We start from the raw sequence: 18,416 nt of genomic DNA, 5'->3' as shown, positions 1-18,416 counted from the left end.
CCTTTCCATACTGACAGGTGTCTAAACAGATGGAGCTGCTTTAAAAGAGAAGTGGAAGCATCTGCCAGCTTAGGACTCAAGGCTCCCTTGAAGTGGTGAGCAAGGCCCTGAATTCCTTACAGGAGGGCATGGCCCATAGTGGGTGAAGGAACAGGCTTTGACTAGTGACAGCTGCGAGCCGTGGCGGATAAATCCCTACAAGCTCCCTTTGCAGTCAAGGTCCTCACCATCACCGGCGGGGAGAATGAGGGTGTCTGGCCAGGGCCCTGTGCGTGCGGACACAAGGCGAGTGTCTGGGATCCACAGTCAGACTCTGGGGGTATCACCACTGCCAGGTAGAGAGCCAGTCCTGAGACTCGCTTTTGGGTTAGGCCTCTGGGGGCCCCAAGCAGCCTGCCAGCCTCCTGCCTTCCCTGTAGTAGCTTTGCCGAGCTCTGCTTACAAAAGAGATCTTCCTTCCCCTGAACCATTTGCCTTTGTGTCTGTGGCTTTGAGGGAGAGGGAGGAAGGTGGTAGAGCCAGAGGTTGTTGAGAAAATACATAGGGAAACAATTTTGAGTCTCCTTGGACTGGCTTTCTGATCCTTGGCAATTCCTTTGTTTCTGGGAAAAACCTAGAAGGAACATCCTTTCAGTTCCCCTTCAGTTTTGTAAGAACAAACATGTCTCCCCTCGCTCTTCTTTACTTAATCAAGTGGTACAGCACGCCCACTTCCCGAGCTGTGTCTTGCAGCCACATTGAGCCAGATTGATATCACACAGAACTAGATGACGGATGCTCTCTAACCAAGCAGATTCACTTTTCCAGTCATGAAACTGCCTTCAGGACTTTTAAAAGGTGGGAGGGGGTTTTAATCCTTGCTTCCACCACTTGCCTGGGTTGGAAAAGCTTGGCAATGGGCCACCGTCCACACCATACCCTCAGCTACGAAGAGCTTTGCCTGCTAGCCACGAAGGCCCATTAACACACGGACAGGGAATCTGTCTCTCTCCCTCCTCCACATGCTGTTTGTTTTGTGGGTTTTTTTTTTTTTCTTTTTTGAAGAAATAATCCTGTCTCGGCCTTTCTTTGGGAGAGTTTGATTTGAAACGCTGCAGTGGGGCGATTGTGTAATCACGCTCCTGAGATCTTCCCTACAAGACAAGATCTTCTTGTCTGCTGTGCATGTGTGTAGAGAAGGGCAGGGGCGCCAGATTCTGCTGTTTTGTACCAATTGAAGCCTCTAAGCTCCAGAACATCCCACTCTTATTCTCTCCTTACAGCACTCAAGTGTTAAAGGGGAATTACCTGGGACAGATTTGTTTTTTGCTCCTATGTGATATACATACATATTGCTCTCAGCTGCCGTCCAGAGCTCCTAGGGTGGGCCGTGCATCACCAGGCTGCAAGGCTCTGAACCGAACTCTTAGCTTTGGCTTGGGGCTGGGGAGTCGGGGCAGGCGGGCGGGGAAGTGTTCACTCACGGCTTTATTTGGATCCCTGGAGGAAGGAGAGTTGCAGTTACCAGGGGAAGGTGAGCACTGATCTTAACCGGCAAGAAGGTGGTCTGTGCCCTTCCTTTGGTGGGTGCTGTCAGGTGGAGGTAGAGGAGTACTGGCGCTAGACAGTGAGGGCAGTGCCCTCTGTGTGATGCCTCGGGTCACCCCCTCCCCAGAATGAGCATAGCATCTCATGAGTGTGTTAAAGGCTCCAGAAATGTAATCTGTGGCGGTGACATCAGTCTGTCTACACCCTATGACCTCTTAAATTTTGTAGGCTCTTCTTTTCTGGAAATACACCATGAAAATTTGTGAGCACCAAGAAGGTGAGAGGGATGGAGACTGCTTCTTGAGAGACGGTGATGGCTACCCCCATTGTTGAGAAGTTTGACCTTAAAGTTGACAGACTCCAGGACTTCCCTGGCAGTCCAGTGGTTAAGACTTCGCCTTTCAGTGCAGGGGGTGCGGGTTTGATCCCTGGTCAGGGAGCTAAGATCCCACACGCCTTGCAGCCAAAAAACTGAAACATAAAACAGAAGAAGCACTATTGTAACAAATTCAATAAAGACTTTAAAAAAAGAAAGTTGACAGACTCCAATCTACCAACCTGCTTTGATCCACCTTCCATTTTCCTGTACTCCCTAAAACACTTCTTGCAGACCCACCACCCCTTTGACACCTGGCACAGTTCAGCTGGGTTTCCTGCCCTTGCTCTCTGTCTCTGGAATGCATGTAGCCATCTCCAAACATGGGCCTCCAAGCGTCAGCCGAGAGAAACCCTCTTTTTGGGGCTCCAAAAGACAACGTTAACCCTTTCTCCTCCGACCAAGTATATGGATTCTGACCACGGAGATGGAATGTTGTGGGTGGGACATTGCTTTCTGAGGTATTGTGTGAAACACCACTGGGCCTGTCCTTCCACTCAGAATGGAGACAGACAGACACTCTCCAGAGTTGGGATGAATTAAGAACTCTTGAAGAATGCACTTGTTTCTCAGTGTTTCAAAGGCAGCACTAATTATTTTGCGAACAATAGCTGTTTTCTTCTGCAACCCATTTCCCTAGGTTTTGCTAACTTTTTATATCCGGCACAGTCCAACTTCAAACCACCATGACTAAAGCTGGATGTTTGGGAAGTGGGGTAGGGTGACAGCCAGTTCGAGGGGTCAGTTAGGATCTGCACAGCCATACGGCCCCCCACCTTTTAAGAGTTCTTGCCAGGGAGTTGTTTGTTAATGGGGAAAGAGACATTGAGTGATGAAACCTTTCTTTAAACAAAGCAAGGGGCAGAACTGAACCTAGTAGTTTTTGGACTCTCTTTGCCACCGTGGAATGGTGTGAATTTGCCAAACAGGCTGCGGCCAAGGGAGGTTTCTCATGGTGCTGGGAGGCAGAGCTCAGAGGAAGAGGGAAGAGAATGGGAAGTAAGCCTGCAGGCCTCACTTGGAACAGCCCTTGTGGCCCCTCTGCCGTGCTGTCTGGGTTGGGGTCTCAGGGACTTGCATCCTAATATCTTGGTAAGGACCCTTCAGGGAACCAGAGAGAGGAAGGGAGAGGGAGCGAGCGCCTCTGACCACTGGACTGAACAGCTGGGCCTCCAACCGAGGCAGTATTAGCATTTGAAAACCCCTCTGAAGGGTCTGAGGGCTTCCCGGGGTGGGTGCTGGGCCTGAGTGCTGAGACCCGCGGTGGCTCTGCACAGAATGGGGCTGAGCATCCGGGGCATAAAGACCAGGCTGGACTCAAGAATGAGCCCATTGTGGCTTTGTCCCAGGCTTGAAAACTGTGACCAAGGCTCTTTCATTGTTAAGAAAGACCATTTCTTGGCCATATAGCAGAGCTAATAAGTCTGGTCCCCCCACCAGGCAGGGCTGGGAGGTTGTTAGCTACATGCTCTCTGAACCTTTCTGTGGATAGTTAACACTGTCTCCTCCCCCTCCTGTCTTTAACTCACTCTGGATCCCGCAGGCTGGTGTGTTGGTCCAAGAACAGCGACTGGGGCCTGTCTCCCAGCTGCCTAAATTAAGCCCCTTCCCAAATTGTCTGTACATAGGAGCTTTTGGTCATTCGTATTTCAACAGTGTGGGTTGGTACAACATTTATTTTTAAATCGATGTTATTTATGGTTAATAAAAGGTCATGACTCCAAACCTTTGTAGCCTCTTCCCTGTTTCCAGCTTAAGTCAGCTAGAGGTGGGGCGCTGGAGGGAACTAACTGGCCCATCTCTTCCTTAAACCAGGAGCAATGGTGCCACCTACTGGCAGTTGCTGTTAGCTACAGGTTCTGTGGCCGGTCCTGTTTTCTGGTAAAGGGACTGGGACCTGGATGGGAGTAGCTATACTGTATTCCAGTACAGGAGTAGTAACGTGGAGCACACACTGAGTAGGCACACTATTTCCTGCTTACAGATGAGGAAACAGGCTTATAGATTGTGATTGGGTAAGTTGCCCAGGGTCACAGCTAGTAAGGAACAGGGCCTTCCCAACGCAAGGTTAACCAGTCGGCCAGGGTTTGCCAAAGCGAGCAAGAGATTTTAAGTGATAACTGGACAAGGCATTCAGTGACATGAATAGTGAGGACTGTCTTCCCCCTTCTGATTCAATCCTGCTGAGTTTGTCAGTTTGGCATGACTCTTTAAACCTCTAACAGCTCTTTAACCCTTGTTCATTTCAGTTTTTAACAATGTTAGGTAGGCAACAGTATCAGTTATAAATTAATAACATTGTTTTTCATTGAATTATTTTGAAGTTGTTATCTTCCACTTTACGGTGAGCAACACTGATTTTCTCTCTATTTTCCTTATTATTTAGTACAGTGATATGAAGTTTCCATTTATTTTTTATTTTTTTTAATGAATTTTCCTTTTAAAGTAAGTTTGTTTAGGTTAAAAAAAAGTGAGTCAATTTTAGGGGGAAAAATATATGCAGGTGACAGTACAGGTGTACATAGATATGTCAAAAATCCTAACAGGTGTTATGGATGACTCAAAAGTTTGGGAGGCCCAGAGAAAACCATGGTTCATAAAGACACATGCACCCCAATGTTCACTGCAGCACTATTTACAATAGCCAGGTCATGGAAGCAACCTAAATGCCCATCGACAGATGAATGGATAAAGAAGATGTGGTACATATATACAATGGAATATTACTTAGCCATAAAAAGGAATGAAACTGGGTCATTTGTAGAGACATGGATGGACCTAGAGACTGTCATACAGAGTGAAGTAAGTCAGAAAGAGAAAAACAGGTATTGTATATTAATGCATACACGTGGAACCTAGAAAAATGGTACAGAGGAACCGGTTTGCAAGCAGAAATAGACACACAGATGTAGAGAACAAGCATATGGACACTAAGGGGGGAAAGCGGGGGTGGGTGATGGTGGTGGGATGAACTGGGAGATTGGGATTGACATGTATACACTAGTATGTATAAAATAGATAACTAATAAGAACCTGCTGTATAAAAAAATAAATAAAATTCAAAAAACAAAAAATGTTTGAGAGGTGTTACACTGTGCCCATCCTCACTGGCTTGCTCCCTGACGTTGGGCAGTCTTGAGGATCCTTTCCTCATTTGCAGAAAATGAAAATGCTGCAGTAGGTGATCATTGAGGTGATTTGGACTATAAAATGCTGTGATGTCTGGGCATTACGACTTAGGTTTCTCCTGGGCCAGCCTGCTTAACCTGAAGTGGTAGTAACAATCCAGGACCTTGCTTCTCCCACTTTTCCTCTCCCGCAAAATTCTTCCCTTTCGCCTACTGCATTTTCTTTATTTTAATAAATCACCTTTACTGAGATATAATTCACATATTTTATAGTTCACAGTTGTGACACCATCACCCCAAAAAGCAACTCCAGACCAGTCACTTCCGATTCCCCCTTAACCAACCCAGGCCTAGGCAACCACTAATCTGTTTATCTCCATAGATTTGCCTACTCAGGACATTCTGTATAAATGGAGTCACACATGGCCTTTCGTGACTGGCTTCTCACTTAGCGTAATGTTTTTGCTATGTTATTCATGTTGTGGCATGTATCAGTACTTCAGCACTTTGTGTTGCCAAATAATATTCCATCATATGGATATACCACATTTTATTTATTCATTCATTAGTTGATGGACATTTGGGTTGTTTCCACCTTTGGGCTATTATGAATAATGCTGCTGTGAACATTCAGATACAAGTCCTTGTGTGGACATGTCTTCATTTCTCTTGGGTATATACTTAGTGGAATTGCTGGGTCGTATGGTAATTCCATGTTTAGTATTTCATGGAATCACCAAATTGTTTTCCAAAGCAGTTCCACTGTTTTACATCTCTACCACTATTGCACAACGGTTCCACTTTTTCCGCATCCTCACCAATACCTGTTATTTTCTGGGGTTTTTTGTTTGTTTTATTATTTTTATTTTTATAATGGCCATCCTAATGGATGTAAAGTGGTTATTTCATTGTGGTTTTCATTTGCATTTCTTTTCACTTTCTTGTAGCACAACAGGTTTTGATTTTAATGAAGTCCAGTTTATCTATTCTTTGTTTGCTTGTGCTTTTGGTATCTATCTAGGAACATTGCCTAATCCAAGGTCAGAAGATTTACTCTTATGTTACTTCTAAGAGTTTTAACTATTAGAGTTAGGCCTGTGATCCATTTTGAATTAAGTTCTATTTATGGTTTGAAGAAGGGATCCAACTTGATTCTTTTTTTAAAATTTATTTTTATTGATATTATTTATTTTTGGATGCATTAGGTCTTTGTTGCTGTGGGCGGCCTTTCTCTAGTTGTGGCGAACGGGGGCTACTCTTCGTTGCGGTGCTTGTGCTTCTCATTGCGGTGGCTTCTCTTGTTGCAGAGCATGGGCTCTAGGAGTGCGGTCTTCAGTAGTTGTGGCACACGGGCTCAGTAGTTGTGGCTCACGAGCTCTGGAGCACAGGCTCAGTAGCTGTGGCACACGGGCTTAGCTGCTCCGCGGCATGTGGGATCTTCCCAGACCAGGGCTTGAACCCATGTCCCCCACACTGGCAGGTGGATTCTTTTTTTTTTTTTAACATCTTTATTGGAGTATAATTGCTTTACAATGGTGTGTTAGTTTCTGCTTTATAACAAAGTGAATCAGTTTGGCAGGTGGATTCTTAACCACTGTGCCACCAGGGAAGCCCTGGCAGGCGGATTCTTAACCACTGCATCACCAGGGAAGTCCCTGGAATTATTTTATAAATTTTATCTTCAAATTGTTCTTGCTAGTGTATAGAAATACAAGTGACTTTTGTATATTATTCTTGTACCCTGTAATCTTGCTGAACTTGTTTTTTCTGATAGTTTTTAAGTAGATTCCTTAGGGTTTTCAATGTATAAGATCATGCCATCTTTAATAGAGATAGTTTTATTTCCTTATCAGTCTATCCAGATTTTTATTTCTCTTTCTTGCCTTATTGCCTTGGTTAGAACCTCTAACACTACATTGAATAGAAGTGGTGAGAGGCAGCAACTCTGTCTTGTTCTTGATCTTAGAGGGAAATCATTCAGTCTTTCACCACCAAGTATGATGTTAGCTGTACGTTTTTTGTAGATACACTTTAACAGGTTGAGGAAGTTCCCATCTATTCCTAGTTTGAGTGTTTTTGTCATTAAAATGTATCGGATTTTGGGACTTCCCTGCTGGCGCAGTGGTTAAGAATCCACCTGCCAATGCAGGGGACACGGGTTCAAGCCCTGGTCCAGGAGGATCCCACGTGCTGCAGAGCAAGTAAGCCCGTGTGCCACAACTACTGAGCCTGCGCTCTAGACCCCGCAAGCCGCAACTACTGAGCCCACACACCACAACTACTGAAGCCTGTGTGCCTAGAGCCCATGCTCCAAAACAAGAGAAGCCACCGCAATGAGAAGCCTGCACACCACAACGAAGAGTAGCCCCCGCTCGCCACAACTAGAGAGAAAGCCCCACACAGCAACGAAGACCCAACACAGCCCAAACTAACTAAATACATAAATAAATTCATTAAAAAAAAAAGTATTGGATTTTGGTAAATGCTTTTTCTGTGTCTATCGAGATGATCATGTGATTTTAAAAAAATCTCTATTCTATTGATATAGTATGTAACAATTGATTTTCTTATGTTAAACCAAACTTGCATTTCTGGGATAAATCTCACTTGGTCATTGTGTATAACCCTTTTTATATGTGGCTGTATTCAGTCTGCTGGTATTTTTGTTGGAGATTTTTGTGTCTATGCATAAGTGATATTGATCCATGGCTTTCTTTTCTTGCAGTGCCTTTGTCTGGTTTTGGTATCAGGGCTTCATAGAATGAATTAGTGTTAGCTATTCTTTTAATTTTTGCAAAAGTTTATGAAGAATTGGTATTAATTCTTCTCTAAATGTTTGGTAGAATTTACAGTGAAGCCATTGGGCCTAGACTTTTTATTGTGGGGGAAGCTTTTAATTACTAATTCAGTCTTTTTACTTGTTGTATTGTTTTCTTACTTGCAGATCATGCATGCTGCTTGTAGACACACACTACTGTAAAAGGAGAGAAAATCTGGGAGGAGTGGGCCAAGCAGAAATTGGGAAATTTGGGGGTTTATGATTGGCTCTGCCTGGAGCTGTGCCTTACTTTAAATATTGATAAAAAGTCAAGAGATCTCAACAGTTGAAATTCCCAGATCATAAGTAATAGACCAGGGACCTCCCTGGTGGTCCAGTGGTTAAGAATCCACCTTCCAATGCAGGGGACGTGGGTTCAATCCCTGGTTGGGGAACTAAGATCCCACTTGCTGCGGGACAACTAAGCCCATGTGCTGCAACTACTGAGCCCGTGCGCCACAACTAGAGAGCCCGTGTGTGCCGCAGCTAGAGAGCCTGTGCACTGCAACGAAGAGCCTGCACGCCACAATGAAAGACCCCGCATACCACAATGAAGATCCCATGTGCTGCAACTAAGACCCAATGCAGCCAAATAAATAAATAAATAAACAAACAAATAAATAAATAAAATAAGTGACAGACGACAATGAACTACTATACAGCTATATGAAAGATGAAGTAGTTGACAATTTCAGCTATTTCAGGATGAAAAATACAAACTTACTTCATGATTATTAAAAAAAAAAGATTGAGGTAGTTACAGTATACAAAACTATAATAACCAAAACAGTATGGTATTGACATTAAAAACAGACATATAGGACTTCCCTGGTGGTACAGTGGTTAAGAATCTGCCTGTCAATGCAGGGAACACGGGTTCGAGCCCTGCTCTGGGAAGATCCCACATGCCACGGAGCAACTAAGCCCGTGCACCGCAACTAAGCCCGTGCACCACAACTACTGAGCCTGTGCCCTACAGGCTGCGAGCCACAACTACTGAGCCTGCGTGCCACAACTACTGATGCCCGTGTACTTAGAGCCCATGCTCTGCAACAAGAGAAACCACCACAATGAGAAGCCTGCACACTGCAACGAAGAGTAGCCCCCACTCACCGCAACTAGAGAAAGCCTGCGCACAGCAATGAAGACCCAACGCAGCCATAAATAAATAAATTTATTTAAAAAGTAAAATAAAATAAATAAAAACAGACATATAGATCCATGGGACAGAATAAATAAACCCAGAAATAAACCCACACGTATGCGGTCAATTAATTTACAACTAAGGAGCCAAGAATATACAATGGGGGAAAGGATAGTCTCTGCAATAAATGGTGTTGGAAAAACTGGACAGCCACATCCGAAAAATTGAAACTGGACCCCTATCTTACACTGTACACAGAACTCTACTCAAAATGGTGTAAAGACTTGAACGTAAGACCTGAAACCATAAAACTCCTAGGAGAAAACATAAGGGGTAAGCTTCTTCACATTGGTCTTGGCAGTGATTTTTTTTTTTGATTTGACCCCAAAAGCAAAGACATCAAAAGCAAAAATAAATAAGTGGGACTACATTAAACTAAGAGCTTCTGCACAGAAGAGGAAACCATTGACAAAATGAAAAGACAACCTATTGAATGGGAGAAAATATTTACAAATCATACAGCTGATAAAGGATTAATGTCGAATATATAAAAATAACTCATACAAAAAAATTAAAACTCATACAACTCAGTAGCCAAAACAAACTATCTGATTTTAAAATGAGCAGAGGAACTGAATAGACCTTTTTTCAAAGAAGGCATACAAATGGCCAACAGGTACATGAAGATGTGCTCAACATCACTAATCAGGGAAATGCAAGTAAAAACTACAGTGAGATATCACCTCACACCTGTTAGAACAGCTGTCATCAAAAAGACAAAAGATAACAAGTGTTGGTGGGAGCGTGGAAAAAGGGAACACTTATGTACTGTTGGTGGGAATGTAACTTGGTACAGCCACTTGGAAAATAGTATGGAGGTTCCTCAAAAAATGAAATACAGAAACTACTATGTCATCCAGCAATTCCACTTCTGCGTGTATCTGAGGAAAACAAAAACATTAATTTGAAAAGATACACACACCCCCATGTTCACTTCAGTGTTGTTTACAGTAGCCAAGATATGGAGACAATCTAAGTGTCCATTGATGGATGAATGGATAAAGAAAGTGGTATATATACACAATGGAATACTACTCAGCCATAAAAAAGAATGCAATCTTGCCACTTGGGACATGGATGGGCCTTGAGAATGTTATGCTAAGTGCAATAAGTCAGACAAAGACAGACAATACCATATGATATCAATTATATGTAGAATCTAAAAAATATATAAAACAAATGAACAAAAGAAAACAAAACAAAAACCAAGCTCATAGGTACAGAGCAGACTGGTGGTTGCCGGAGGGGAGAGGAGGTGGGGGAGGGGTAGGTGAAATGGGTAAAGGGGGTTAAGAGGTACAGACTTCCAGTTATAAGTTCTGGGGAGGTAATTATACAGCATGGTGGCCTATGGTCAACAGCACTGTGTTGTATATTTGAAAGCTGCTAAGAGAGTAGATCCTAAAAGTTCTCATCACAAGAAAAAAAATTTGTAACTATGTGAGGTGATGGGCTTATTGTGGTAATAATTTAACAATATATACATATATCAAATCATTATGTTATATACCTTAAACAAAACAGTGTTATATGTCAATTATAAATAATAATTTCCCCTCAATAAAACGGGGGAAAAAAAGGAATGAGGTAACTCTTTATGTGTTGATATGAAATGATCTCCAAGATACATAATTTTAAAAGAAATGTGCAAAATGGTGTGAAGTGAAAAAAAAATGGAGAGGACCTATAGATGCTTATAGGCTAGTAAATGCAGAGTACCTGTGGAAGGACACCCAAGGCGTTGTTTTTCCCTTGTGGCTGTGATACCTTAAACATCTTTCTTTAAAGCAGCGGGCCTCTGTGAAGGGCAACAGTGAGACTACAGGGTGGCCATATTTGCACATTTCTCTTGGGCAGCCTGGGTCCAATGCCTGTGTCCTCATGGGAACAGCTGCCCCTCCAGGCTGCACATCTAGGCCGAGGTGTGTGAGGCAAAGTCAGACCTCCATCTAATGAGGAACTATTCCCTGAATCTGTCTACCTGTGAGAAACTGGTGACAGATCTCAAAAGCTCTCCAAGGAAGGAAGTTCCTGTTTGAACACTGTTTCAGCCGCACAGAAATCCTGGTATGTTTTTCCAAGGTGAAGGGTTTTATTGCCCTCCAGCCTTCCTGTGGGCTTCTGGCCCAGATGGTCACACAGTAAAGAACTTTATCCTTTCTTGGCAGACCCGATTGTGGCTGCCCCCTGCCTCCCGTATGAGTGAAGGTGCTGGGGAAGCAAAGATGCCAGAAGTCTTTGGACTTGTCAGGCCAAGCACGCAGCCACACTGGTAGCCCGTCATCTTCCACTGAAGGCTGGCAGAATTGGCGAGCAGGAACGTGTTTGGTTTGGGGGCAGTAGCCATACTCTTTGCTCCCATCCAAGTGAATGCGTCCCCTCCTTCACAGGGGCCACCTTGGAAGGCTGGGGAGCCTCCCAGCCAGGGCTTCTGAGACCCCGGGTCGGGCTCCAGGCCTGGCTGCAGGGCCTTGGTCGCTGAGGACCCTCACGTCTGTCCACAGAGAACACCTTCTGCAGCGGGGACCACGTGTCTTGGCATAGCCCTTTGGATAACAGTGAGTCGAGAATTCAGCACATGTTGCTGACAGAGGACCCGCAGATGCAGCCCGTGCAGACACCGTTTGGGGTGGTTACCTTCCTCCAGGTGAGGCACAGGTTGGACTTGGGCTTGAGCCTTTCCTGGTAGGACAGGAGGGCTTGGGTGGGGCAGTGAGGGAACAGAGATTTCCTGTGGTCTCCTTCCACTTTCTAGTCCCTCTGATGGTTTGTTGGGTAGATTCGGATGGCCTGATTTAACCTGCTGAGATGGGGTAAGGGGGCAGGGGCAGGGGCCATTTGGGTAGGAAAGGATGGCTGTACTGAGTGGATAGCAGGGAGGGTATTTCTGTGAACTCGTAAGACCCAGATAGCCACAGGCACAGGACCTCCCAGCAGGCAGCTTTGGACTGGACTTTCCCTTACCCGGAAGGGACGACGTGCACCTACCCCAGCTGCACCCGGGCTGCTTGTGATCATGGTGGGGTCTGTGTGGAAGTTCAGTTGTTTCCTTTGAGATTTACTCAAAGGCTCAGCCCCTGATAAGGAAGGGAGCTTCTCTGTGAGCTGCTGGTGCCCTTTGGTCATCGTGCTAAGCTTAAAGCGTCTCAAAATCTCCTCTGTTTACAACCCCCATGATCCTAGACTGGGCAGGAGCGTCTCCCTGCTTCCAGAGACATGGGCTGGGGACCCATCCTGAGTTGGCAGGGCCCTGATTTTCTCTTCTGCAGTCTAGGGCTAGGCTTTGTGTCGCCCAGACCCCTGAGCCATCACAGCAGGGCAAGGGTCAGACCTCAGTGCCCTGTGTGTGGACCCATCCATCTGCTAGCCAGGCCACTGTTCCCTCCTAAGGGAACCATCCCACTTTGGACACATCAGCCCCTGAGCACAGATCCTGCCTGTGGTCCCCCAACTTTGGTGATACTAAGAGAGCCTGGGTAGTTGACCTTCCGGGTGGGTTGGAGGAATGGCCATTAACGCACAATGGCATCTTTGTCCCGGGGTCTCAGATTGTTGGCGTCTGCACCGAGGAGCTCCACGCAGCCCAGCAGTGGAATGGGCAGGGCATCCTGGAGCTGCTGCGGACAGTACCCATGTGAGTACATCCCTGCACTATGAGATGGGGGCGGGGTCCCTGGGCCTGGGCTTGGGAACCCCTCCTTCTCTCCACATGTGGGTGCCCCCTTACATTGCTGCTCAGGCTCTGGGTTTTCAGACTGGGGCTTCCTGATCACTCTCCCTGACTGTCTCTGGCCACTAACTGATCCCCTGTGTTCTGGGCTGGGGGCAGCAAACAGGGCAGGATGTAGACCCAGCCCATCAGCCCCAGACCCTCAGTTACCATCCTGTCCCCTTTCCTTGTCCACAGCGCTGGCGGCCCCTGGCTGATAACTGACATGAGGAGGGGAGAGACCATATTTGAGATCGATCCACACCTGCAAGTATGTCTTGAGTGAGGAAAACCTTTCTAGCACACTGTGCCTAGGCTTCTTCCAAATAACACTGGCTTTCATCCTGGGAAAACGGAGGAGCTTTATTTGTGAGTGAGTAGAAATATGGCATGATTTGGAATTTGTCCTCTGAATTCTGCAGAGCACATAAGGGAGCAGAGATTTCAGGCCAGGAAAACTTGTCTTAGACATATGTTTTTTTGCATTTTAAAAGGATTGATTTTATTGAATGCAAATTATACATCAATAAACCTGACCAGAAAATCGGATCACTAGCAAGGAAAGAAAATCAGTATAGTGGATATTTCTTGCCCAGTACTCATCCTGCCATGTTCCCCTTCTTAGAAGAACACAGAGTTTCTTTCAGGAAGCCACCCCACTGCCACCGCCACCCTGTAACAGTAGGACAGGTGATAGTGACTCCACAGCCCAGCTGCAGGGAGGAGCGCTGATTGGTCTAATGATCCCATCCCCCTTTTAGATACATTTTTCATCTTGGGTAGTCGGATACCGAGCTCCTCCCCTGGCTAGGTTGGCATCCCTTCATATATAAAAGGAAGTCTCTATACACACAGGCCTGCAGTTCTCACTCACTGTGGCCCACCTGTACAGAGTGTCAGTGTTGTCTTTGGGTTTTTTAGAAGCAGCACTCTGTATGAAGGTGAATTTTGAAAGCCACGTAGAGCATAACTTCCTTTCTTATTGGCAGCTCCTGAAGCAGGAACCGCAGACAGCTAATAATGTGCCTGACATGTGCCTGCCTCCTTCTCCTTTGCCCCTGCCCATTGCGGGTCATTGCCATCTCTGAACATTTTATGCCTCTGCAAAAATCTGGTAGGCCACAGGCTGCTGCCAGGAGTTATATGTCCTTTAGGAAGGGTGGGAGGTGGCCAGGAGAGGTAGCAGGCGGACATGTAGCCAGCAGTTCCTGGGCTGTTTACTGCAGACCTGGGAGTTCTTGGGCAGAAGCCCTACTCATTCACAGATGATGCTCCTCTGTTTTCCTAGTGCCTTGAACACTGCAGCTTTCCAGTTGCTGCCAGGATATCCTCTGTTATCTGTACTTTAAACTTGGTTTCTTTGTAGCTTCTGCTTATGCAAGAACCAGGAACCACAAAGGCTATGTTTCCCTAAGCCCTTGTTCTGCAGCCACACTGGGATCCAGCACGGGGCACCATGGGCTGTTGTTTGGCCCCTGTCCTAGGTGCCAAGTGCTAAGAAAGCACCTGATCCTTTAAGCTACTAGGGTAAGCAGCCCATCCTTTCTCTGTGTGCTGAGAACAGTTCTCCTCCCTAGTCTTCAGGCGCCCCTGAGGCCAGCCAGCAGGACCCAGAGCGCCTAGTGTTCTTTAAAAGCAAGCAGGGGGGGCTTCCCTGGTGGCTCAGTGGTTAAGAATCCACCTGCCAATGCAGGGGACACAGGTTCGAGCCCTGGTCCGGGAAGATCCCACATGCTGTGGAGCAGCTAAGCCCGTGCGCCACAACTACTGAGCCTGCACTCTGGAGCCCGTGAGCCACAGCTACTGAAGCCCACATGCCTAGAGCCCGTGCTCCGCAACAAGAGAAGCCACCGCAATGAGAAGCCTACGCACCGCAACGAAGAGTGGCCCCCGCTCGCCGCAACTAGAGAAAGCCTGCACGCACCAACGATGACCCAACACAGCCAAAAATAAATAAATAAATAAATTTATAAAGAGAAGGATTATATTTAAAGAAAAAAAGCAAGCAGGGGCACCTTGGTGAGAAAGTCCAGCTTCCTTTCCTGGGCGCTCTGTGCACCCAGTGGGAGCTCCTGTGTGCTCGCTTGTGTCTCCGGGGCTTGCTTGCAGGCCGTTTGTTTCAGAGCTGCTCCTGGTCCTTTGCTCCAAGCTCCACCACTAGCTAGCTATGTGCGTGGACAAGTCTCTGAACTCCTCTGCGTCTTCACCCTTTCTTGTTTACTCATAAAGTAAGTGGGCTGAGCTTATTGAGCCAAGAGGTGTCCTGAGCTCCTTGCTTAGGTGAGACGCCTCAGGGTGGCCAGTGGAGAGGGAAAAGCGTAGACTCCACCCCAAGCAAACTAGGGCTCACACGCCCCTGGTTAGAGCACAGAGAGCCACTCCCTGTCATCAGCCTCCCATGCCTCTGCTCAGAATCCCCAGCTTTGCCTAGGCTGCTGGTAGCACTGGAGAGGAGGAGGATGGGATTGATGGGAAGGAGGCATTGGGCCAGGGCCACCTGCTGACTGGTCTCAAAAAATAAGGACCCTCTGTAAGCTTACCTTGTGCTTCCCTGGATGGGCTCCCTGGCCGAGCAGCAGGCCTGTTCAGAGCCTGTGGAGCCACGGGGAGAAAGTTCCCCAGACAGGGAGGAGCAGACTCTTACTGAAGTACTAACTCAGGAGCTCTATTTGGCCTACATGACTGTTTATGAACAAGGTTGCGGGAGCCTCCCAGATGACCTTTCATCCAAAACCCAACATCACAACTTTGTTTTACCAGAAATCCCAGGTGTTTGTGTTTAGCTCTTCCTTGAGGCCATTTGGAGAGTGTTTGGACTCAGAAGTGTCAAGGCCTGTGCGAAGGCAGGGCCTCTGGTGGGGTCTAAAGATGGTCACTGCCCTCCAGGCCCCCGTTTCAGTCTAAGAAATGGAAAAGAATCTCCATCCAGAATTCTTGGCCAAACAAGTCAGCAATGCAGCAAGGGGAAGTCCGGCCCTTCTGCTCTCTGGGGACTCTTCCCTGTGTGACCACACCCTCTGCTGTTGGAAGAGAAAACTGCAGGTATGGAGTTGGAGAAATTGGGCTGAGTCCCCGCCTCTCCCGCCTGTGGCCGGCGTCCACCCTGGCCTCTGGAGCAGCGACCGGGTGATCAGTGAGGAGAGGAAGGACTGTGCCTTTCCTCAGGAGGGTGGTTCCTGGCTCTGCCACATCAGCTCCACGGGCCAGCACAGGGTGGGCAGAGTCGGAGCTCTGAAGCGGGTAATGACAGTCACTTTACTGGAAGGCTGATGGGAGAGGAGACGCTTCCCTTGGGATTTTCATTCTTCCCGGCTCCCCTAATTCCTGGTTCCCCTGGAGGAGACCCGTGGCTGGCAGTGACCGCCATGCGTTAGTAACCAGGGCAGAATAAGGTCAGAGACCCTGCTCTTCTGGCCCCTGCCCCGTGCTCAGCTCTTACCAGGGCTCAGTAAACATGGGAAAGGTGGTGGTGACCTTGGGCCACCGGTTCGCTGAAGGAACTCCGGCTCTTTGACTCTTTCCAAGCAGGAGAGAGTTGACAAAGGCATTGAGACGGACGGGTCCAACCTGAGCGGTGTCAGCGCCAAGTGTGCCTGGGATGACCTGAGCCGGCCCCCCGAGGACGACGAGGACAGCCGGAGCATTTGCATCGGTACTCAGCCCCGGCGGCTCTCTGGCAAAGGTGGGAGCCGTCGCCTTCCCTTTCCCCAGGCCGGGTTTCAGTATTTCCTGGCAGGATTTAAACAGCAAGTGAGGTCTTCAGCAGGGTGGAATGAAGGGAGCTTTACTGACCCGTTTCTCCTGTGTTTCCTGTGTGTATTTCAGATCGCACTTCCAGCAGTGACCATTGTGTTTTAGATTTGCCCCTTGCTATCTGAGGTCAGGGAGGTGAGTGGAAGCCCTAGAACAGTTACAGGAAACAGCCATAGTCCACCCAAACGCAAGAGAACAAGCATCGGCCACCCACAGAATTGACACAGGGCCCAGCTCTAGCCTGAAAGTCATGCCAGACCTGAGGATCACTCTGGCCTTGGGCCCTCCCAGGCCTCAGACAAGAGAGGCCTGAGTGTGAGGCCAGTTTGCACACTTCCCCACCCCACTCTCTTGCAGAGATAACGTAAGGGGCGTAGGCAGGGCACCCTTACCTGCTGCATTTTGTCGGGGGGCCTTGGGGAAGGAGGATATGGCTCCCCTGTTGGAAGCTTACCATGCTGGTCTTGGTTAGCGAAACAGTTGTGGTTTTTAAGAAAGGGCATCCCTAACTAACTCCAAAAGAAAAGCGGCCATTTACACAGACGTGATTACAGCTGCTTTTTCTACTTCCTTTTTCAATTCTTCCACCTTTTCTTAACTTTTGAAGAGTAAGATACCTAGAATCCTGAATAAAATACCAGCGCATGTGGCCGCACTTATAAAAGGTTTTCTTTCCATAAAAAACAACTTAAACCCCTAGTGCAAATATCTGACCCCTTTCTTTCCTTCCTGCTTATTCTAATGACGTGCCAAGCCCTGGGGAGATTCTGAGAGAGTGTACAGTTATTAGAATCATTCAGTTGCTTTTGACAAAAGAGTAATTTAAGGAGGGATTCGCAGTTTTGTCCAAAATTTCAACCATCATTGGCTATTTTTTAAAAAATTATAAAAGTAAGATCCATGCCACTATAACAAGCCAAACACTAGAAAAGTGAATAATCACTTCTATCCTCAAAGCCCACCCTTTAACCAACAAACGTTAATTTGCTTTTTTGTGTGTGTTTGCAGTTTGCAGAAGTAAATCTTAGATGAAAATCTCAATATAGGGGACCAGACTAGTAAGCTTCACCCCAAAGACCAGAAAAGCGCCTTGCAAAGAAATAATTCAACCAGGGGACTCCTTTGTCACCTCCTGGCCCTTGGCAGACCCGTGGAGAGGCAGGGTTCCCTGGGGTAGTACCAAGGTGGGGAGATGACTCAGTATCCCACTGACCCGGCCCAAGGGGAAGGGGTGGCAGGGCCAGATACCAGCTGACCACCCAGAACCCAGGAACTTGTGTAAGGGATGCCTGCTCATTCACGGCAGAGCACTCGCAGCCCTTACTGGCATCCATCAAGTGGGTAGAATCCCTGGGTGGTCTTGGGCAATGGCTGTCTTGTGAGTCACTGTCTGGAGCCATGTTAAGGGTAAGCCTAGGGCCTGTGACACAGGATGGGAAAGGACAGTGGAGGAGAGCCCTGCCTTGGAGAGTGCCCTTCTGCAGTCCAGAGGCCATTCCTTGTCTTCCTCAAGAATGGTGCTCTTCAGACCAGATGTTTCCAGAGCACACGATGCCTCGTCTGCTCTGTGTCCTCATGCTGCACTCAGATCGCACAGCTGATGCCTAGAGTGGCCTCAAGACCAGCCTTCGTGGGGGCCTTTCCCCAGCCCATCAGCAGAGCCAGGGTCCAAGGACAGGGATGGGGATGCTGGGGGCCCAGAGGGCCATCAGGTAACTTAATGGTGTCATTGCAGACACGGAGCAGATCCGGGAGACCTTGAGGAGAGGACTTGAGATCAACAGCAAACCCGTCCTTCCGCCAATCAACCCCCAGCGGCAGAACGGCCTCACCCACGACCGGGCCCCGTAAGTGCCCTGCCCACAGAGGGGTTAGTCTAGCTTCCTGACAGCAGTGTCCCG

General features: G+C 47.4%; 1 protein-coding gene across 2 annotated transcripts in view; it reads left to right on the top strand.

Moving 5' to 3' along the window:
- The window catches only part of SUFU (SUFU negative regulator of hedgehog signaling), a 110,896-nt gene that overhangs the window by 61,381 nt on the left and 31,099 nt on the right, over positions 1-18,416 (top strand). The window contains exons 4-8 of one of the 2 annotated variants that reach the window (XM_030865476.3): positions 11,558-11,700; positions 12,602-12,687; positions 12,961-13,033; positions 16,291-16,444; positions 18,251-18,362. In XM_030865476.3, the coding sequence (XP_030721336.1) occupies positions 11,558-11,700; positions 12,602-12,687; positions 12,961-13,033; positions 16,291-16,444; positions 18,251-18,362 (568 nt within the window). Of the gene's footprint in view, positions 1-11,557; positions 11,701-12,601; positions 12,688-12,960; positions 13,034-16,287; positions 16,445-18,250; positions 18,363-18,416 lie in introns of both variants that reach the window. The other variant, XM_030865475.3, reaches the window with a different exon arrangement.

This window comes from Globicephala melas, chromosome 16 (genome assembly GCF_963455315.2).
Source record: "Globicephala melas chromosome 16, mGloMel1.2, whole genome shotgun sequence".
Taxonomy (NCBI): Eukaryota; Metazoa; Chordata; class Mammalia; order Artiodactyla; family Delphinidae; genus Globicephala; species Globicephala melas.
This window is presented reverse-complemented; position numbering and strand designations above follow the sequence as displayed.